The following is a 24,254-nucleotide window of genomic DNA, read 5'->3' as shown; positions in this document are numbered from 1 at the left end:
ACTCATTCTCCTGTCAAATAAGTAAATTTATAAACGCTTTCTCTTCTCCAAAAGGCATCACCAAGGCAACACTATCCCCTTAATGAAAGGTTCTAAGCTAGAAAATGCAGTAATACCAGCAATTATATTTTGCCGCTATTTTCAATTATAGGAACTGATATAACTGATGTCAAACTTCTGTCTCACGTCCAGCGCACATGGAATGTAAACACAAGGGTATGGAACATGGTATTGGTTAAGCCACCAAAAGAAAACACTCTCAAGCACTATGATTATAGACAGAAGCCATGAGTAAGGGGGGGGCGCAAGGTCTGATATCCAATCCTGGTGCCCATCCCACGTGTAGCTACTGGACACATTAGCTACCCTACTCATCATTTCACAGGGGAACAGCCCTTCCTCACATTGCCAACAACTGAAGAATAAATAAGTAAATAATATCTGAAAGAATTTCGAGAAGAGCACTAATTTTCAACTGCTAAAATTTTTAATGAAAGGAATCATATAAAAGAAGTATCTGTTCAGTTTATATGAATACAGTTGACACAAACACATTCTTTTTTTAAAAAATTTATTTAATTTAGTTGGAGGCCAATTACTTTACAATATTGTAGTGGTTCTTGCCATACAATGACGTGAATCAGCCATGGGTTTACTTGTGTTCCCCATCCTGAACTCCCTCCCACCTCCCTCCCCATCCCATCCCTCTGGGTCATCCCAGTGCACCGGCCCTGAGCACCCTGTCTCATGCATCAAACCTGGACTGGCGATCTGTTTCACATATGGTAACATACATGTTTCAATGCTATTCTCTCAGATCATCCCACCCTCGCCTTCTCCCAGAGTCGAAAAGACTGTTCTGTACATCTGTGTCTCTTTTTCTGTCTCGCATATAGGGTTATCGTTACCATCTTTCTAAATTCCATATCTATGTGTTAGTATACTGTACTGGTGTTTTTCTTTCCGGCCTACTTCATTCTGTATAACAGGCTCCAGTACACACATATTCTTTTAAGCCAACCAAATTGTAGTAATAATTTTTGGACTGAAAGTCATCTATTTATTTGATGAGAAGATGAAATGCCTTCTGAATTAGAACAAAGATTTATTTTTACTCATCAGACTAGCAACTGGTTCTTAAAACTCTGTTGTTGCTGTTTAGCCACTAAATCGTATCTGACTCTTTGCAACCCCATGGACTGTAGCTCGCCAGGCTCCTCTGTCCATGAGATTTCCCAGGCAAGGATACTGGAGTGGGTTGCCATTTCCTTCTCCAGGGGATCTTCCCAACCCAGGGATTGTACGCACGCCTGTCGTCTCCTGCACTGGCACTCGGAGTCTTCACAGCTGAGCCACCTGGGAAGCCCCCCTTAAAACATTAAATCTTTTAATTTTCAAATTCTTTTAAAATGAATGAAGTTCCATAGGCTATGGCTGATTGCTCTTTCTGCCATTATTTTATTATGAAATAGTTAAAGGTTGCCACAATTTGTAACCCTTCTGGAAAAAAAAAAAAAACGGAGGAAACCTATTTTATGCATGGTAACCCTGAAGTTCACATATGAGTAACTCAAGAGCCCATAACAACCTCTTATACTCCTAAGTTCCTTCTAAACGTATTCTATGAAATAACTCACTTGGATTGGTATGGGGTGAGGCTGGCAATGGGCACCACTTTGGCCTGTGTTCCCCCAGAGCTGTTCACTTGGCTGGTACCGCCAGCTTTTCCAAATGTCTTTGAGGCACCAAAAGCTTTAGATGCAGTGGAAGCTTTAAAATCAAATACAGAGAAGGACAATCATTATTTTATTTAAATTTTATGGTAAGTTTTGTAAGAACTCTTAATTTACTAGTGACATCATATAAAATGAGAAGCCAAGGTTTTCCTTTTAAATAATCAAAAGATCTGGAAATCAAACAGAGACTGAAACGGGAGACCAGAGTGAGGTCTAAAATGAAGGCTGGGTGTACAGATGTTCAGGGCTGAATCTGCTGACTTACATCCTGAGGTTGAGATAATTAGGTAATGAATCCAGACTCTGCTATTTCAGAGATGAATCTTTAAACTTTTCCCTTGTATCAGTAGGCAAGATAATAGGTTGCAGAAAGAAAATAACCTTGGCTGAGAAGTGAAGACAAGCCACTGGTTGCATAAGAGAAAGCAAGAAGGAAAGGCTGGGAATTAAGGGACACAGTGGGGGAACCATCTGAGGTGAAGAGTACCTATTACAAACAAATCTCCTCAAAACACCCCCAGAAAACTCCCAGCTCTCAACTGGTCTTACAGGAACAGATCATCTAGAATGAAGTTTATGGGATTGGGTTTAATTGGGAGCAAAGGGCAACGAATCAGCCTTCTGTTTAAGATGAACAGGGGTCGGGGGGACTGGCTATCTATCGTGGCCCCTTCTTGCCTCTTTTTCATCCAAGCCTAAGCAGCTGCCTTGCACTTGGGAAGAATGTGTCATTATGTAACACCTATAAGCAGAAGAAAGCCTTTACATGCACGCTGTTTCTATTACGATTCAACCTCCAAGTTCAGAAGCAATAATTTAGTCCAATGATTTAATATCTTCTATACCAAAGTATTTCTTCAACATGGCATCTGGGTAGAAACGCGTGTCTTCCATTATTCAGAATTTATTTACTGAGTTTCCACAGCAAGCACCACACTATTCTGGGTACTTACAGCACTCGGTAAAAAATAGACATAAACTGTCCCAGATCTTAAAATTTTCTAACTCAGGAGTCAAGAGACGACTTACACACACAGCACTAACAGTCACCTCAAGGTAACTCAAGGAAGCACACACTGTCTGTAGAATATCTTATGTGTATGTACAGAATATCGATCTTGTATGCAATATACAATTATAAAAATACATACACATCCAGTTTGCATGCTGGCCGTTCCCCCTCAATACACTTCCAGTCCTTTTCCTTTCAGCATCCAGTTACGTGTTTAGGGAACGTTAACTTATTTATTTATTTTTTAATGGATCTCAGTATGAGCCAAAGACAGACACAAGGATCAATCTGTCGGGGGTCAGAGAGTGGGGAGAAGAATAACATACTATTTGTATTTCAGCCTAAGAAAGTGAGTATTTTGGGGGTACTTACCATTTTAGATAATCTATTTCCTCACCTCCCTCCAACAGTACATAATTGGAGCGTTATATATAAATAGATCCACTTGTAAAGGGAGATGGCTGGAAGAGAGCTATTACAAGGCAGATAAAAACATCAAAGGCTGACCAGTGGGGAAAAGGACATACCTCCTGAAAGTTTCACAGAAATGCTAGTGACGTCTTAACCCTGCTTTTTTTTTTTTAGAACCTTAGCACTGAGGAATAGAAACTAATCGTTGAGGGGAGGGGAGGGGAGGAAGTGTGTGTGAAGCTGTGACAGAAAAAAGAAACTCTAAAAATAAATTCCAACCAAATTCTACAAATCATAATTTTCACTGGTGGCATCACACACGAAGGGGTTCCTAAAGAAGAGGCCAGAGAGTAAACAAAGTGATTCCATTATAGTCTCTCAGGACCTGCTGAAGAGAAAGTCAGAAAGAAAAAACTATTTCTCATCCATGAGACAGAAGCAAGACCTATGACCAACATAAATGATACTGTCTTCAAGCTAAGATAAATACTCCCAAGAGCCCCAAACGGGAAACCTGGAGAGAGACAAACCAAATGAGTGAGTGGATCCTAGAGAGTTAAAAGGCGAGAATTTAAAAGTTATGCAATTCACATAGTCAAGAGGACGTTAAGTGAGAAACTACCAGATAAATTATTAACAGAGAATAGTGTATCATTCTGATTTTTTTTAAAGAAAAGCATATTAAGTATCTTTAAAAGACTGTGTTTAATCATTTTTTTCCATCACACACTTTACAATGAAAACTGGAATTATTCTTCGCAAGAAGCAACTGTCATGTGTGGCATTGTGAAAACTCCCTTTAGTCCCAGATTAAATTTCAAACCATCACTCAAAAGCCTGCCGCACGCAATCAGCACGCGTCCTTGGGTGGCAGCCTTACCCACTCCTGGGCTCCCATTCTGTTGCTGGGGCCTGCTGGTTGGTGGACTGGCTGCTGAGACAGGAGGAGGAACTACTGGCTGCTGTCCGTGTCCTGAAGATCAAAAGGGAAAGACCATTTTAGTGCCAATAATTTGCATTAAGAGATTTAAACTTAAGTAGAAGAAATATTCTGAGAAAGTGCAAATTTGTGATTTTTGTCAAAGACTCTCCTGGGTCAGAATTCATGCTGGGGCACTTGATTGCATGCAGCGAAAGTGCTAGCGGTTCACTTTTGTTTTCATTACCTAAAAGGTTGGCTCCATTTACCTTTCACCTGCTTATAATTGATGGCTTTCGGTTTTAATGAGGTTGTCCCCTAAAGCCTTGCCCATTTCTCCTGCGTGAACCTGAAGTAAAGTCACTGGGCTGAATCGGTGACATTACCACTATTTCCATAGCAACAAATCGATGTTATCAACAGAACTGTGTTCACGGCAGGATCTATCAGAAGAAAAAGCTGGGTGGTAACAAAAACCTAAAAGCAGTTCAATTGTCTCTGAAGTGCTCCTGCTTCAAAGGGAAAGAAGACATTCAGAAAGGATTCTACCCTTTCCCTTCCAAACAAAGCAACCTTATTTTGCAACTGACAGTTGGTGGAAAATAAGAGTTGAAAGTGCCTTAGGTACCGTGCAGTGCGAGTGAACTGTCACAGCAGGAGAGATGAGGATGGAGTTCAGAAGCAGGTGTGTCAGGGAGACAGGGAGATTAAAAGGAAAAAGGAGGGGAAACAAACATGTCTCTCAAGCAGAAAATAAAAAAGGCCATGCCATCAGAGTATTTATTTGGCCCTCACCCTTTCTACAAATGTTGATGAAACTGAAGAATGTTAAAATACGCTAATTAAAAGAAAAAATTTAGGAAATCTGATGTAGCCTTTGTGAGTGGCACTAAAAGTAGAAGTCAAATCTAATCTGGGCTGATCACCAAGAGTGCTTGCGGCACACAAGTGCAGCTCAAAACATTTCCTAGAGAGCCCTAAGAACAGACACACAGTGAGCACCCCTAGAATAGCTCCCTGCCTGCCACCTTGCCTCTGCTTCTTCCATCCCTGCGTTTGTTCCCTACTGGGTTTTCCAAGGCCTTAATGCAAATGGGCACACTGTGCACTGATTTTATTTCCTTCTGCTAATATTACTCGTAACTGGTACCACTAAATGAGAGTTAACTGTGCCATTAGAGTAAAACAAATTTAGCATCAAATTAAAAGGGTTAAACAGAACTCTTTAGTTCTTTGTATGGAGAGAACTGAGAGGCCTTATTTACATAGAAAAAGAGCCAAGATTATCAACAATGAATTTTTGTGTCTGCTTTTCAGCTTTTCCATTACTCTAAACTTCCAGTGTCCCAAGAGATTGCATGGGAGAACTGTTCTCCTTAGACAGTGTGTCTTATGAAGTAGCATTCTGAAATTCTACAGTGAACCTTCCTTTAAATTAGTAGGGAAAAGATGAATTGCTCCACAAACAGTATTGAGTCCAAATAACTGGGAAAAAAATTAATCTGCACTTTTACCTGCTTCGGGAAATTTTATTCAAATAAATCAAATAATTTAAACAGTTAAAGGTGGAACCACGAAGATACACCAACCCCTTCTGTACTCCACCCTAGTTCCTCCCATGCTCCCACAGTCTCAAACACATCAACACTCTCAAGTCCCTTTCCTCTCCACCGTGCCTGCTTCTCCAAGCATCTTGCTAAATAGGACATGGTCACAGGATCTTGCCAATCTCTTACGTTAATTTCTATCAAAATGTAACTAACAAAAAAAAAATGTAACTAACTTTTAAGCAGTATCTGTAGTAGAAGGGTGGTTACCAGGGACTGGTGGGAGTGGGGAGTGATTGTTTAATGGGTGCAGGGTTTCAGTTTGGGATGATGGAAGAGTTCTGGAGGTGGATAGAAGTGGTGGCTGCACAAATGTGACTGGACTGAATGTCATTAACGATACACTTAAAAATGACTAAGACATACATTTTATGTGTATTTTACCACAATTTTTTAAAAATGTAACTTATCTATTTACCTGCTGTGAGATCAATATTTTAAAACATTTAACATATGGGTTAAAATTAATGTTAAAATGTCTTTTTAGTAGTATATAATAGCATAGTTCTATAACCACTGGATTCTTAGAGTCAATGAAATTTAGTATATTTTAATAAGACTCCAATTAGGCACTGTGATAGGCAACCTCATAATAGCTACAATTTTTTGAATGCTTACTTAATGCACCAGGTATAAGGTTAAGTGCATTATTCCACTTACTCTTAAGCCCTCTATATAAACAGTACAATTGTACCCAATTAACAGATGAGAAAAGTGGGTTTAAGTGGTCAAGTAACTTGCCCAGAGTCACACAGCTAGGAAGAGGCAGAACCTTGTCTTGAACCCAGGTCTGTAGGACTAGATCCAATCAACTTCACTGCCATCTAGTTAATTTTTAACTCTAAACAACCAATTCTGGCAGGCAGAAATATAATTATATAGAACATAACTAATAACTACAGTATCCAGTAGTTACAAAAAGCCACTAATAGTAAAATAACAGCTGAGAAAAATTAGACAACAGACAATAGAGTATACAGATTAACAAAAACCTCAGTTTCTACCAGTAATTACTTTCTTAACAATAACCACAAAGAATATAAGGAAGAGTCAATCCAATAAATACGATTTCTTGTTGGTAGAAAATAAACAGAGTCAGGCTGGAAAAAAATTCCAAGTAGTATCTTTCAGTGATGAGTGACACTAATAACTAAGCAACATATTAAGAAATTTAAGTCTTAAGTAAGATATTATGGTTAGAAACAGTACAGGTACATAAGACTAATACACATACTGATTAAAATAAATACATAATGGTAAATATGGGATATTTAAAACCATCCAACACAATACTGAATGAAACATGAGCTGTGTTTGAATTTTACTTCTCATGCTTTAAAAATTCTCTAAGCATCTTCACTCTTTACTTAATGTGGTACTAGTACCATGAGACGATTTCAGTGCACCTTTCGGAATTCCTCTGCCTAATTCTGGACTGGGTCTCATGAGTTAATTTTACTGGTCACCTGACATGTTACAGGTCTGGGTTAGGTGCTGGGAGGATACAAATCTAACTTTAGTTCTCTACTAATAACAGTCTCTTTGCTTTCCAATAAACAGTTAGAAACCATTTCTGTGAAATACACCCATAAGGTAGTAGTCACTGTAACAAAGCTATTTCATGATGGCCCAAGTAACAATGTGTTATTGATCTAGTTACAACGAAATTCAATAGCAAATACTCTTGAACAGCAAAATCTCTGCCTCATTCCTCTGTACTTTAACAGAAAGGAAGGGCGGGCCAGTGGAACTGAGCACTGGGACAAAGGAGTGCTTCCCACAGTTCTACGGGCCTCACCCCAAGTGGTAATTATCCTTCACCCCTTTCAACTCCATCTTTACCTCAAATACTCTGCCCCTGAAAGACAACATGTTCAAAGCAGCCAGTCAATTAAATACAACATAAAAAACATAAGAAATCCGGCCAAAGGTAGTAAGTTGGGCAAAGCACCTCTCCCTCAAGCCTACAGCATCCAGAGATTTCATAGAGATGCTAAGTATTGCTTTGTCTTGGCTTGCCTTCCTAAAAGCTGGGAATAAAACAACCTACATGCTCATTTTAAAAACACTTTACTACTGCAAAACAACTGTGATGTTCCTATTTAATATCTTGAAACTTTATCTGAATAGGCTGCAGCTTCCCTTTTCCAATGTAAAACACCAAATTAATACGTTTGGTATAGGTAAAAATGAAAATCTAGAAGGCCCCACTTCTGAAAGAAGCATGGTGATGACCAAGTCCCAAACCTTCCCTTCTCCTAAAAATCATACAGAGTGACAGGAAGAATGAATCCTCGTCCCATAAACTAACATCCCATATACAGACTGCATCTTCAGTGAAGCTAGGGGAAAGAGACAAATTGCAAATTACGCGAAAGTGAGGCCCAAAACACCACAAACAAAGACATCACAACTGTAAGAGAGAAGCAGCACGGGTGATTCAGACACAAACAGCAAGGCCTCACCAGCACTAGAATAAAACATGGGTGACTGCCTTTATAACGCTGGCGTGAGGAAGACCTTTCCCACTACAGCTCAAAAACCCAAAGTCTTAAAAAGCTGGAAAACAGTCCAGGTTCGATGCATGATACTGGATGCTTGGGGCTGGTGCACTGAGATGACCCAGAGGGATGGTATGGGGAGGGAGGCGGGTTCAGGATGGGGAACACGTGTATACCTGTGGCGGATTCATGTTGATGTATGGCAAAACCAATACAATATTGTAAGGTAATTAACCTCCAATTAAAATAAAAAACCTGGAAAATACAAGTTCATAAAAACAAAAGAAAACTGCTGCACAGCAAAAAAAAAAAAAACCACCATAAGCAAAGTCTGAAAGACATTGTTAACTTGTATCAGAGATGAAGGACTAATTCTATTTTTTAAAAAAGATATCTTAAAAATTGAGAAGAAAAAGATAAACAAAAGAAAAATGGACAACACAACAGTTCAGAGAATAAAAAGCCCTTAATTAAACATTTAAAAGGATGCTCATATTGCTCACAATACAAATTAAGCACTACACTGAGATCTGAGTTTTCATCTATCAGATTGATTTGCAACAAAAATCAAAAGATTAACAACATACTCTGTTGGCATAGCTGTGAAGAAACAAGTATTTTCACATATTGTTGGTGGGAATGCAAAATGATACTATCCTATGAAGGGAACGCAAGCATATCTACCTACCACAAAGGCATTTATCCATGGATCCAACAATCTCACCTTTAACAATCAAAACCCCTCTGCCCATAAACCTGCATATGTATAAGGTTATCTGCTGCAGCACTGTCTTAATAGCCAGAGTATGGAAACACCCAACTGCCCATCAATAAAAGGCTGGTTAAACTATGGAATAGTCATACAACACAATATGCTATACTGTTAACAAATAAATACGTAAAAATGAGGAAGATCTTTAAGTATATATATGAAAATATCTCTAAGCTAAAATTAAAAAACAAAAACAGGACTGAAAAAAGACAGACAACATAGTGTACACAGTTGTCTAGCTGTTCAGTGTTGTTTTTCTAAAATCCTACCTTTGGTGTAAGCAAAGTGGATTATGAGTGAAAATACGTAATTTATGTACTTGATTATATTTTCATTAAGAAATCCCTTGAAGGACAAAAAGAAACCACTGAAACTGGTTACCTACAGAGGGTAGCAGTGAGTACGAACAAGTCAAGAGAAGGCAGGGGCAGGAGTAAGATTTCTCTAAATATTTAATTTTAGAGTTTTGCCTTCTGAAAGATGTAACTGTATTATCTACTCAAAATTTAAAACAAAAATTACTGTTTATTTAAAAAATATGTCTATCTTAACATTTCAACTTTGAAAAGTATACAAGTTTTAATGGACAAATTACGTGAACACAAAGCAGAGAAACAGCTCTAAGATTTGAAATAAACTGCCCCTGGATAGGAGCCAGAGGACAAAGAAGAGGTGGGCAGGGAAATGTTTTTTTGGTTTTGCTTCAAAGAACACACTCGCAAAACTATTTGACTTTTAAAACTATGTACAAGACACGACAGAATAAGAGACCAAGATGACCCTCCCACCAAAAATAACCAAAAAGAAGGCAAAATATTCATGAGACAAATGATTCTTAGGATGCTGGACATTAACCAACAAAGGACAGTAATTCTGAGACAGAGGAAACAAACAAGGCGAGTGTGACTGCCCCAGAGTACTGGAAGCCCTGAGGGTTTCCAGGCTGTGACACAGGAAGTGGGCATGGAGGAATCCCTGAGTTAAGGAGATGGAATTGAGCATGTGGGGAATAAGACATGAGGGTTCTCAGGACAAAGCACCAGAGAAGACAGCTGCACAGAGAAAGGCCTCCAGAGATGATGGAAGGTTCCCCTCGAGGAGTCGGCGGCAGAGTACTGGTTGGCTGATCTCTGTGTGGAAACTATCGGAAGCCAGGGAAAGAAAGAACCATCTGAGAAGACCTCGGGGATCAGTGTCCAGTGCTTACAACAAGCTAGAAACAGCACCTGTACCTAACAGCCAGAATGGAAAACTTCACATTCACGGGGCATTGAGTAGGATACTGACGGGTCTTGCCTCTGTACTATGAATAACCAGACCCAGAATAAATGCCACTCTCTGATCCCATCCAACAAATTTTAAAAGCAACATCCCAAAAGAATAATTTAACTGTATCCCCGAAAAAAATCCAAGAATATAAGTTTCCAGCACCCAACAGGGTATGAATCACAATGCCTGAATTCATTCCAAGATTACCAAGCACACAAAGCAGAAAAATATTCTTAATAAGGGAAAAAAAACTGACTAATTAAAATAGACCAAGAACTGATACTGATGCTATTCAAAAGCAGAGACATCATTTTGCCAACAAAGGTCTGTATAGTCAAAGCTATGGTTTTCCCAGTAGTCATGCACAGGTGTGAGTCGGACCATAAAGAAGGCTGAGAGTCAAAGAATTGATGCTTTCGAGAGGATTCTTGAGAATCCCTTGAACAGCAAGGAGATCAAACCAGTCAATCCTAAAGGAAATCAACCCTGAATATTGAACTTTGGCTACTTGATGCAAAGAGCCAACTCATTGGAAAAGACCCTGAAGCTGGGAAAGATTGAAGGCAGGAGAAGGGGATGACCAAGGATGAGATGATTGGATGGCATCACCGATTCAACGGACATGAGTTTGAGTAAACTCCCAGAGATAGTGAAGGACAGGGAAGCCTGTCACGGGGTCACAAAGAGTCAGATACAACTGAGCGACTGAACAACAAAGTTAAGTCAACTGTTTCTCTGAGTTCTGGAAGCCACTGTAGCAAATTAATATAATTGAGGGCTTCCCTGGTGGCTCAGTGGTAAAGAATCTGCCTGCCAATACAGGAGACGTGGGTTCAATCCCTGATCAGGGACAATCCCACATGCTGCGGAGCAATCAAGCCCATGTGCTGCAACTACTGAGCCGATGCACCACAACTACCGAAGCCCACAAGCCCTAGAGCCCGTGCTCCACAAGAGAAGCCACTGCAAGGAGAAGCCAAGTACCGCAGCTAGAGAGCAGCCTCCGCTAGCTGCGATCAGGGAAAGCCCATGCACAGCAGCGAAGACTCAGCAGTGCCAAAAATAAACAAACAAAAAATTTTAAAATCAATCTAATTGAATCAGAAGAGGGAATTGGAGGAATCTACGATTTACAGCCAGCTGGTCAGAAGCACAGGTAACAAGCAGGACTTTCGACTATAGGGAGCAGTGGTGGGGGGTGGGGTCAGGGGCGGGGATAAGGCAGTCTGGTGGGCCTGAGCCCTTACCCTGGGAGATCTGATGCCAACTCCAGGTACCCAGTGTCAGAATTAAACTGAATTGTAGGAGACCCAGCTGGTGTCCATAGAGAACTGGAGAATGGCTTATTAGGGAGGAAAAAACCCATACATCTGGTCACAGCCAGATATATGTATGATTGTTGCGTGCAGAGAAAAACAGAGGAGAGGTTTTTCCTTTACAGAGTCCTACCATCATTTTTTCAGTATTAAAAAAAATCTGAAAGAGTAACCTGTTACTCTTTCCTAGAGTAAGACCCCCCTTAGATGAACAAATGAAACTATAGCAAAAGGAAGCATTCCAGATCTATTAAGAGGTATTCAGCTGAGTGCTACGATCTATAAAAAAACATTTTACCTTCATTATAAGGTACCGGATTGCCAATCTTTGATCCAACTGCTTCAGCTGATTTCAAAACTTCTACCTCCATCAAAATAACCACTCTTCTACAAAGGCAAAGGAATAGAAACATGTTAGAAAAAATAAATTCAGAAGCCCTTAAAATGACAAGCTACTTTAAAAGCTTTCCCCCAATAATCACTGTGATAAAAACTATTTCCCTTTGTCAACTGTTTTTCATTACTGAATAACTTGAGAACTATACGGTATCAATTCTTACATAAATATTTCCCTTAATCTTTCACTGCATCATTATCAAGCCCTTTTATGATTGCAGGGTTCTTGTTTCCCATTTAGTTCCTTAATTAAAATGCAGTGTCCTTACTACATACCGTATCTTCAAGGAGCAAATGACATGATAAGAATTTAGATTACTAAACCCGACAATATGTGGCACAACAAGAGATGATCTGTTTTTAGAAACATATACTTATCTGAACAATTGCCCTTTCCCTGTGAAAACCAATATGACCATAGATTCTTTTTTACTCTTTTTTTAAGGTGCTTTTGTGTTTTTTTAGTATTTTAAAGTCTTTATTGCATTTGTTACAATGTCACATCTGTTTTTTGTTTTGGTTCTTTGGCCACAAGCCATGTGAGATCTTGGTTCCCCAAGCAGGGACTGAACCTGCACCCCTTGCACCGGAAGGCAAAGTCTTACCCACTGGACCACCAGGGAAGTCCCCAAAGATATTTTTCATGTGATTACAATTAATTAAGAACTTACAGTTCTTTGTCTATCTTTCATTCTGATTAAAACCTTTCGGTAACTTCTCCAGGACCAACGACCACAAGTTAGAGACCTTTCCACACGGCCGATGAGGCTCGGCCAGCTCTGGCTTTGCGCTTCTCTCTCCAGCTGATCTTGCTCCTGTGGCACCTTGCCCTCCACCATCTGTCTCCTTCTAGCTCCTGGTGTGTATCATGCTCTCTCCTGCCACAGGCCTCTGTACGTGCCTCTTTCTGATTGTGAGGGTCTCTCATTCTGCTTCATCTAATATTCATTTCAAACATCAGGTCTTCAAGAGACGCCTCTTTAATCTTTGCTTTAGATCAGCCTTCGGTTATACTCTTTTCTACAGCCATAATTTCCTTCCTTCAGATCACATCTCTCAGGTTTAATTAATGCAGGTTGACATATACTGGTTAATATCTGGGTTAACTGCATGTTCACTATTGTTTACTCACATATATGTTTTAGTTGTATATTCATTACTGATTACCTACTCCTCCTAGTAAGCTGCCCTTTCAGTCATGGCAGGTATCCTCCAGGGTTCACCTCACCAACTGGTCCACAGTGGTTCTCAATATGTGCTTGAACAGGAATGCCATGATGATGTTTGTTTTTAATTTTTTTTAATTTAATTTATTTATTTTTTGGCTCTGCTGAGTCTTCACTGCTGCTCAGGCTTTTCTCTAGTTATGGTAGTGGTGGTGGTTGGTGGTTTAGTTGCTAAGTTGTGTCCAGCTCTTGCAACCCCATGGACTGTAGCCTGCCAGGCTCCTCTCTCCGTGGGATTCTCCAGGCAAGAATACTGGAGTGGGTTGCCACTGCCTTCTCCTATGTTCTTACTTTTAAAAGAACTGCAGTATGAAAGACTCTGAGAGGAACACAACTGGAGCCAGGGAGAAAAACAGAAGAACTGACGGGGGCCGGAATTAGCACAGTCTCGATGGACATTAAATAGAATAGACGGGGAATGTCCCTGACAGGCTAGTGGTTAGCGCTCCATGCTTCCACTGCAGGAAGCAGAGGTTCAACTCCTGGTCACAGAACTAAGATCCCACATGCTGCACAGCACAGCAAAAAAAAAAAAAAAGGTAGCCAGTCTGGGCCAGTAGTTAAACAACAGCGAGCCCAACCTCATTGTGATGTATTCTTTAAATGGTCTGCTGTATTTTGGATTTTCACATACAACTCATCAGTTCATGCACCTTTAGCAGGTTTTCATATCAAAGCTATATTATTTCAATAAAATAAGCTTGAAACTATCTGTTCCTGAACATTACATACAGATTCACTATTTTAAAACTCTGATAGGTATTTAGTGGTGGATATTTTAACTACTTTCCAAAATTATTCAAATTACTCCAGAACACAGAAAAAAACGGAAGGCTTGTTAATCATTTGGTATTATCCCAATACCAAAACCTAAAAAAAAAAACTAAAAAACCCGCTAACTTTATTCTGTAACATACATACATCCTAAATAAAACATTGATAAGATAAACCCAGCAGCACACGAAAAGAATACACACACCAACTTGGAGAAAACACAGACGACAAGGACACATCACAACCTGATACAGATACAATCAGCACAACTGAGACTGTGGAGACAGTGCATGAGGACAAAGGACCAAGGACCTGGCTTCCTCAACAGATGAGCACTCAGGGGAGGAAAAGGAGATGGAGGAGGCACCTACACTCGCAGAGACTTAGAAGAACTGTCAGCCCACTGCACTTCGAGCTCCCCTTTGGATCCTGATACAGATAAAGTATTCACACACACACACACACACACACACACACGAATACCTGGATACTGAACAGTGACAGAATATTTGGTATTTTAGGCACTAAAATAAGAGTTTTTTAAAAAGAACTACTACCTTTAAAAAATATATACTAGGGACTTCCCAGCCACAAGGGACCACATATTACAAGACTTCATTTATGTGAAATGTCCAAAATAAGCAAATGCTATAGAGACAGAAAGTAGATCCATGGCTGTCTAGGGTCGGGGAGGATGGGGTGTTTGGGGGTGATAGCTAAAGGGTGCAGGGTTTATTTGGTGGGTAAGAAAATATTCTAAAATTAATTGTGGTAATGGCTGGACAACTCTGTGTATAATAAAAACTATTTTACACTTTAAACAGATGAATTGTATGGGGTACGAACTATATCTCAAGAAGATATCACAAAAAAGAAAGGAAGAGAGAAAGAAAGAGAAAGACCAACTCTGGCACAGACACAGGACTAGACAAACAGATCGATGGAAAAGATGGTAAACAGAACAGAGCCAGATCAATGGAATACTGGTCTCTATCTACTTTCATCACCAACCCGCAATTCTCCACGTAGCTATCAGAATCATCTCTTGGAAAGTTTAAAATCTTTAAATCAGATCATACCAATACTCTGCCGCTCAAAAGTCTATAGTTTCCCATCATACTCAGAATAAACTCCTTACCGTAGACCTTCTATGATATGGACCATCCATTTGGGAGAAGCTAAGCTAAATTCTTTCTTTATATCCCATATAAAAGTAAACCTCATATCAAATCACTATGTTGTACACCTGAAACTAATACTATAAATCAACTATACTTCAATAATAACAAAAACCCAAACTTTAAATAACTTTAAATAATCCAAGTGCTTTTAAAACTAAAAAGCAGAAACAAAATCAAATCTTAGATGAACTGCTGCCGCTGCTGCTGCTAAGTCACATCAGTTGTGTCCGACACTGTGCGACCCCATAGACGGAAGCCCACCAGGCTCCCCTGTCCCTGGGATTCTCCAGGCAAGAACACTGGAGTGGGTTGCCATTTCCTTCTCCAATGCATGAAAGTGAAAAGTGAAAGTGAAGTCGCTCAGGCGTGTCCGACTCTTAGCTATCCCATGGACTGTAGCTCACCAGGCTCCTCTGTCCATGGGATTTCCCAGGCAAGAGTACTGGAGTGGGGTGCCATTGCCTTTTCTGTAGATGAATTGAAGTTTACTTTAAAAAAAAAAATTCACCAGGAGTGTCTGAAGCAAAGAAATGTTTTTATAATCCAGTCAGGAAGCTTCCTAATCAAAATTCAGAAGCCATAAAGAAAAAAATGGACAAAACTATTTTTTTTAAAGTTATTAACTCCTTATCATAAGACACCATAAACAGACTATGATACAGTGAGATAAAAAAATTAGTTGATATCCCTCATTTAAAAAAGCTTCTCCCTACCCTACCCTCAGCACACACATAAAAGACAAAGTATATAATCAAATGCTATTCAGAGAACTACAAATATCAATAAATATATGAAAAGATACTTGACCTCACGAACAGAATTTACTATTATATTTTAAATTAAAATAATGATTAGCAATTATTTTTTAAAAATCTGTAATACCTAGTATAATATGCCAATTAGGTTAAGGGGAAATGGTTATTTTTTTCCCCTAAAAAACAGATTTGTTGAAATATAACTCATATACCATAAAATTCACCCTTTAAAAGTATAATTCAGGGGTGGGAGGTGGGAGGGAGGGTCAAGAGGGAGGGGACATATGTATACCTATGGCTGATTCATGTTGATATTATGGCAGAAACCAACACAATTCACTTCAGTCACTCAGTCCTGTCTGACTCTTTGAGACCCCATGAACTGCAGCACGCCAAGCCCCCCTTGTCCATCACCAACTCCCAGAGTTTACGCAAACTCATGTCCACTGAGCTGGTGATGCTATCCAAGCATCTCATCCTCTGTCGTCCCCTTCTCCTCCCACCTTCAATCTTTCCCAGCATCACAGTCTTTTCAAACGAGTCAGTGCTTCACATCAGGTGGCCTAAATATTGGAGTTTCAGCTTCCACATCAGTCCTTCCAATGAACATTCAGGACTGATCTCTATTAGGATAGACTCGTTGGATCTCCTTTCAGTCCAAGGGACTCTCAAGAATCTTCTCTAACACCACAGTTCAAAAGCATCAATTTTTCGGTGCTCAGCTTTCTTATGGTTCAACTCTCATACCCATACATGACTACTGGAAAAACCACAGCTTTGACTAGATGGACCTTTGTTGGCAAAGTAATGTTTCTGCTTTCTAATATGTCGTCTAGCTTGGTCACAACTTTTCTTCCAAGGAGTAAGGGTCTTTTAATTTCATGGCTACAGTCACCACCTACAGTGATTTTGGAGCCCCCCAAAATAACGTCTGTCACTGTTTCCCCATCTATTTGCCATGAAGTGATAGGGCTGGATGCCATGATCTTAGTTTTCTGAATGTTGAGCTTTAAGCCAACTTTTTCACTCTCCTCTTTCACTTTCATCAAGAGGCTCTTTACTTCCTCACTTTCTGCCATAAGGGTGGTATCATCTGCATATCTGAGGTTATTGATATTTCTCCTGGCAATCTTGATTCCAGCTTGTGCTTCATCTAGCCCAGCGTTTCTCAGGATGTACTCTGCATATAAATCAAATAAGCAGGGTGACAATACACAGCCTTGATGTACTCCTTTCCCTATTTGGAACCAATCTGTTGTTCCATGTCCGGTTCTAACTGTTGCTTCTTGACTTACATACAGATTTCTCAAGAGGCAGGTCAGGTGGTCTGGTATGTCCATCTCTTTCAGAATTTTCCACAGTTTGTGGTGATCCACACAGTCAAAGGCTTTGGCATAATCAATAAAGCAGAAATAGATGATTTCTGGAACTCTCTTGCTTTTTCGATGATCCAACGGACATTGGCAATTTGATTTCTGGTTCCTCTGCCTTTTCTAAAGTCAGCTTGAACATCTGGAAGTTCATAGTTCACGTATTGTTGAAGCCTGACTTGGAGAATTTTTTGAGCATTTTGAGCATTACTTTGCTAGCGTGTGAGATGAGTGCAATTGTGTGGTGGTTTGAGCATTCTTAGCCATTGCGTTTCTTAGGGACTGGAAAGAAAACTGACCTTTTCCAGTCCTGTGGCCACTGCTGAGTTTTTCAAATTTGCTGGCATATTGAGTGCAGCACTTTCACAGCATCATCTTTTAGGATTTAAAAAAGCTCAACTGGAATTCCATCACCTTCACTAGCTTTTTGTAGTGATGCTTCCTAAGGCCCACTTGACTTCACATTCCAGGATGTCCGGCTCTAGGTGAGTGATCACACCGTTGTGATTATCTGGGTTATGAAGATGTTTTTTGTACAGTTCTTCTGTGTATTCTTGCCACCTCTTCTTAATGTCTTCTGCTTCTGTTAGATCCATACCATTTCTGTCCTTTATTGAGCCCATCTTTGCATGAAATGTTCCCTTGGTATCTCTAATTTTCTTGAGATCTCTAGTCTTTCCCATTCTATTGTTTTCCTCTATTTCTCTGCACTGATCACGCTGATCATGGAGAAAGGCTTTCTTATCTCTCCTTGCTATTCTTTGGAACTCTGCATTCAAATGGGTATATCATTCCTTTTCTCCTTTGCTTTTCATAGATATTTGTAAGGCCTCCTCAGTCATTTTGCTTTTTGCATTCCTTTTTCTTGGGGATGGTCTTGATCCCTGTCTCCCGTACAGGGATCTGGAGAAGGCCATTCCCTTCTCCAGAAAGCAATTATACTTCAATCTAAAATAAATAAAATTTAAAAACTATATAATTCAGCAGTTTTTCATATATTTACAGAGTTGGGCAAGCATCACCATGACCTAACTTCTGATCGTTTTACCACCTTAAAAAGAAACCCTGTGCTCCATGGCAGTAACTCTCCATTCCCCCACCACGGGGAACCAAGAATCTAACCCGTGCCTGTTGCCTATTCGGAAACAGGTCCCCTTATACAAGGATCAAGAGTATGTCAATTGGTTTAATTTCTACAACAGATGTCCCCTGACCCCCACAATTCTAATTCTTGTAATCAACTCTGATTAAGTAACAGCATGAGCATGTAAAGATAAATGTCCAAGGATGACTGCTAAAGCCCTGGTTGGAATAAACCAGTGACCATCAATCACTGAAATAAACCTGGAATAAAGGAATAAACCTGGTCGCACATACACACTCAAGTTTTCAGCAGAGGTAGGAAGGAACACATGGCATCCACCCGTGACTGGAGAGAATGGAGCTCGAGCTTTTATTCTCCATCACAGCAAAGCTCTCCACACTCCCCTATCCCATGTTCTAGAGGAGAGACAGTGGATAGAAGGTACTACTCAAGCAATCCAGGGCAGCCCGGCGCGGCAGATAACAGGTCCCAAGTGAGAAGGTTGGCAAGGAGATCGACCTAGCCTAGACTATGTCGGAGCAAATGAAGTCTGGACAGAGCTGTGCACGTTAAGCATGTGTGTGTGTGCACGTTAAGCCGCTTCAGTCAAGTCTGACTCTTTGCGACTCTGTAGAGTGTAGCCCACCAGGCTGCTCTGTCCATGGGGATTCTCCAGGCAAGATCACTGAAGTGGGTTGCCATGCCCTCTTCCAGGGGATCTTCCCGATAGGAACTGAACCTGAGTGTCTTATGTCTCCTGCATTGGCAGGCATAAGATAAAAAGAAATAACACATCAGCAATGTAACACACAATAGTACATAAAAATAAAAGGAACAGAGGCAGCAGAGACAATTAAGAATCCAATCCAAAAAAAGGCATAAGCCAAGAAACGGAACACTTTCCGAGAGTGGCTTGCAAAATAAGACTAAGAATTCAGTAAAAGTCGAAAGATGAGAAGAAACAAGAGATTGAGAAGAAACGAGAGCTTGAGAAGTTAAGGGAGGGCTTCCTTGGTGGCTCAGTGGTGAAGTATCTGCCTGCCAATGCAGGAGACACGGGTTTGATCCCTGATCGGCAAAGATTTCATGTTCAGAACAATTAAGCCCCAGCGCCACAACTACTGAGCTTGTGCTCTGAAGCCCAGGGGCAGCAACTACTGAGCCCACGTGCCCCAGCTCCTGAAGCCTGAGTGCCCCAGAGCCCATGCTCCGTAACAAGAGAAGCCAACGCAATGAGAAGCCCGAGCACAACCAGAGAGTAGCCCCTGCTCTCCACAACTAGAGAAAAGCTCGCACTGCAATGAAGACCTAGCACAACTGAAAAGAATAAATGAGAGAGAGAGAGAGAGAGAGAGAGAGAGAGTGTAAGTGTGTGTGTGTGTGTGTGTGTGTGTGTGTGTGTGTGTCTTTAAAAAAAGTTAACGGGCAAGAGAGAACAGAAGCAATATCTAACAAAGACCAAACTATGCAATGTGTTAGAAAATCTTAAGCCAAGGCATGCCTTAGAAAAAAACGACTAGAGCAATCTGAAGACATATATGGAGAACAAAGTTATCTACATCATAAGTGAAAACTGGAGCTCAAATTAGATAGAAAAGGTCATTAAGGAATAACAACAGAAAATTTTCATCAAAAAGAACTGACTGCAGACTGAAAGAGAATACACCATGTACCAGAAAAGGAAAAAAGAGGAACAACGGACATTGAGACATGACCTGGTTAAATTACTGAACTTGAAAACCAAAGAATTCTTCCCTCTGATGCACAGAATTCATTCACGCTTCATAAATTGTCTTAATGATGCCCTTGACAGAGAAAGGATCCAGGATCACGTGTTACATTTAATTACCCTATCTCTTTAGACTTCTTTAACCTTTGAAACTTGAAAATCAGTTATTTTATAAAATGTCCATCAATTTACCCTAGGCTTCCTCGTGACTAGATACAGATTATGCATCTTTGGCAATAATACAACAGGACTGGAAAAGGTCAGTTTTCATTCCAATCTCAAAGAAAGGCAATGCCAAAGAATGCTCAAACTACCACACAACTGCACTCATCTCACACACTAGCAAAGTAATGCTCAAAATTCTCCAAGCCAGGCTTCAACAATACGTGAACCATGAACTTCCAGATGTTCAAGCTGGTTTTAGAAAAGGCAGAGGAACTAGAGATCAAATTGCCAACATCCGCTGGATCATCAAAAGAGCAAGAGAGTTCCAGAAAAACATCTATTTCTGCTTTATTGACTATGCCAAAGCCTTTGACTGTGTGGATCAGTTTGTGGTGTGTGGATCACCACAAACCATGGAAAATTCTGAAAGAGATGGGAATACCAGACCACCTGACCTGCCTCCTGAGAAATCTATATGCAGGTCAAGAAGCAACAGTTAGAAATGGACATGGAAAAGACTGGTTCCAAATAGGGAAAGAAGTACATCAAGGCTGTATATTGTCACCCTGCTTATTTAACTTATATATGCAGAGTACATCCTGAGAAATGCTGGGCTGGATGAAGCACAAGCTGGAATCAAGATTGCTGGGAGAAATATCAATAACCTCAGATACACAGATGACACCACCCTTATGGGAGAAACTAAAGAAGTAAAGAGCCTCTTGATGAAAGTGAAAGGGGAGAGTGAAAAAGTTGGCTTAAAGCTCAACATTCAGAAAACTAAGATCATGGCATCCAGCCCTATCACTTCATAGCAAATAGATGGGGAAACAGTGACAGACTTTATTTTTGGGGGCTCCAAAATCACTGCAGATGGTGATTGCAGCCATGAAATTAAAAGACGCTTACTCCTTGGAAAAAAAGTTATCACCAACCTAGACAACATATTAGAAAGCAGAGACATTACTTTGCCAACAAAGGTCCATCTAGTCAAAACTTTGGTTTTTCTAGTAGTCATGTATAGATGTGAGAGTTGGACTGTGAAGAAAGTTGAGCACCAAAGAATTGATGCTTTTGAACTGTGGTGTTGGAGAAGACTCTTGAGAGTCCCCTGGACAGCAAGGAGATCCAACCAGCCCATCCTAGGGGAGATCAGTCCTGAATCTTCATTGGAAGGACTGATACTGAAGCTGAAACTCCAATACTTTGGCCACCTGATGTGAAGGACTGACTCACTGGAAAAGACCCTGATACTGGGAAAGATTGAAGGTGGGAGGAGAAAGGGATGACAGAGGATGAGATGGTTGGATGGCATCACCGACTCAATGGACATGAGTTTGAGTGAACTCCGGGAGTTGGTGGTGGACAGGGTGGCCTGGTGTGCTGCAGTTCATGGGGTCGCAAAGAGTCAGACATGACTGAGGTCTGAACTGAACTGACACTATATTCTCATTGCATCTGATCAGGTAACACATTGACTTCTCTTTGTCCTATTATTGGTAATGTTAATGTCAACAACTGGAATAAGGTACCATCTGCCAGTTTTCTCTGCTGTAAATTGCTTCTTTTCCTTTTATAACTAATAATTATGCTGTGTGGGGCAGGGGGATATACTTTAACCCTAAAAATAACTTGTTCCTCATCAAACTTTCACCACCTGTTTCAGCATCTGCAGTCAGCTGAATGAACACCCCTGACAAAAATACATCCACATCCTAACGCCTAGAACCTTCTATGGCAAAAAGGGACTCTGCAGGCGTGATTTAATTAAGGACTGAAGTGGCGATTTTATCCCAGATTATCCAATGGGCCCTAAAAGCAACTATAAACATCCTTCTAAGAAGAGGGAAGATGGAGTTCCCTGGTGGTCCAGAGTTAGGACTCCATACTTCCACTGTAGGGGACACAAAGTCGATCCCTGCCTGGCCAACTAAGATCCCACAAACTACACTGTGCAGTCAAAAGAAAAAAAAGGAGGAGGAGGTAGAGGCCGACTTGGTACAGACAGAAGGGGTAACGTGACCATGGAGGGAGAGACTGGTGGGATGCAGCCACAAGCCAAGGAATGCTATTTACCACCAGGAGCTGGAAGAGGCAAAGAATGGATTCTCCCATAGAGCTCGTAGGAGGAGTCTCGCCCAGCCAACACCATGGTCTCTGCCCAGGGAAACTGATGTCAACTCCTGGCTTCCAGAAATTATTCCAGAAATAAGTTCTTTGTTTTAAACTATCAAACACGTGGTATTTTGCTAGAGCAGCCACAGGAAACTTACACAGCACCTGTTAAATGTTTCCTGCATATATGACGGTCGCCAAATGGTGATTTTCTAATTCCGTCAATCCATCTACATTTTTAGATGGCATTCCATCGTAAAAAAAGCTTTCTGTTCCCCCTCATGTATTCATTTATTCAGTAAGGACTTATGAATTCCTACTTTATTCAGTAAGTTGTAATACTACTATTTTTATTTACTTTGGCTTTTTTATTTTTAAAAATTTTTTAGCCACACCGTACAGTATGAAGGATCCTAGTTCCCCAATCAGACTGAACCTGGAACCATGGCAGCAAAAGTACCGAGCATCAACCACTAGATTGCCAGGAAACGCCCAGTTTTACTTTCTAAACTGCCCTAGATTTGCCAAGTATGACTCTGCATGCCACCAAAAAAAAGTATTTCAGCAATGGTTACTCAGGTGTGACTAACAGTTCTGTTCATCACTGTGCCTCTAGCATGGAGCATCATGCAGGTACTCTACAGTACTCTCTGTTGGCTAAAGAAAGTGTTTACTATGAAAGACTGAAGACTGCAGAAAAGGGGCAGTGTTACAGAATGAATTACATCTTCTTTTGCCCTAAAAAGTGACCCTTTTTTCATTAAAAGATACTTAAAGAGAGAATCCTAGAATCAGTGCTCCTGAAGAGATTAGAAATATGAGTTCTACATTTGGCTTTAATTTCCTGCTCTGAAATTTCCAGTTAGGTTCCACATGTCTGTCCTATCGGTGTCCCGTTTTCAGTCTCCCGAGTTCAGAACTCAACAGCTCTGAACTCTTGGCTGACAGCTCACCACTGCCTCGTGGATTCCTGATTGAATTCTGGCATCCAATGAACTTCTATGTTCAACAATTAGCCCCCGTTTTACAACACAATAAAACAGGAAAAAAACATACCACAGGGATTTCCCTGGTGGTCCAGGACACACAGGTTTGACCCCTACTTGGGGAACTATGATCCCACATGCCCCGGAACAACTAAGCCTGCTCATGACAACTGAAGAGTCTGAGCACCCTAATGAAAGATCCTGCATGCTGCAACTAAGACCCGATGAAGCCAAATAAATAAATACTAAAAAACCAAAACCAAAAACAAAAGACACATACCTTCCATCTTTCAGCGTGTTCACAATAAATCGGTTAATCTGGCAAATACAGTTGCTAGACAATTGCTCTTCCTCAACAAGAGGGTTCAGCTGTGTTGCCAACATGAAAGCTGAAAGCACAGAGACTACTTTAGTCTCTAAGACATTTCAGTCATGACAGTCTAAAAGCTGATCATACTTGTACCAGCAAAAGAAAAAACAAAGCCTTAAATGACATTGCCGAAATTAAAACTACTCAGACTCTGTATGGTTAGAAAACAGTAATAATTTGCTGTGCATTTAACACCTGCTGCTTTGATGAAATTATTTCCTGAAGTGCTCCAAATCATCTTTTCAATCATTCAGGTTTCATGACAAAGACTAAAAAAATATCTCTTCTAGGTCCTTCATCTTGTGACTAGAGATAGTAAGTATATAGTCTGCAAATTCTCTTTCTCCCTGTAAAGCTTCCAATGCAGAAATAAAACCCCAAAAAGACAAGTATAGGACAGCTAACCCATCATACCCACTAAATGTCAATATCATCCTAAGAGAAATTAATCAAAGAAAGCACAGAGCACCACTTAGAGAAAATTAATTAAGCCAAGTGGCAGCTTTCCACTAGACCCAGTCTATTGTTAGAATGCTCTCTGCCAGCTGCAATTCTGTCTG

General features: G+C 40.4%; 1 protein-coding gene across 2 annotated transcripts in view; it reads right to left on the bottom strand.

Moving 5' to 3' along the window:
• RPA1 (replication protein A1) overlaps positions 1–24,254 on the bottom strand; it is a 44,428-nt gene that overhangs the window by 14,160 nt on the left and 6,014 nt on the right. For both annotated transcript variants that reach the window (XM_068977158.1, XM_068977157.1), the window contains exons 4-7: positions 23,605–23,713; positions 11,842–11,930; positions 4,040–4,132; positions 1,638–1,770 (exon numbers count right to left, since the gene is read on the bottom strand). In XM_068977158.1, the coding sequence (XP_068833259.1) occupies positions 1,638–1,770; positions 4,040–4,132; positions 11,842–11,930; positions 23,605–23,713 (424 nt within the window). The remainder of the gene's footprint in view (positions 1–1,637; positions 1,771–4,039; positions 4,133–11,841; positions 11,931–23,604; positions 23,714–24,254) is intronic.

This window comes from Capricornis sumatraensis, chromosome 8 (assembly GCF_032405125.1).
Source record: "Capricornis sumatraensis isolate serow.1 chromosome 8, serow.2, whole genome shotgun sequence".
In the NCBI taxonomy this organism is placed as follows: Eukaryota; Metazoa; Chordata; class Mammalia; order Artiodactyla; family Bovidae; genus Capricornis; species Capricornis sumatraensis.
This window is presented reverse-complemented; position numbering and strand designations above follow the sequence as displayed.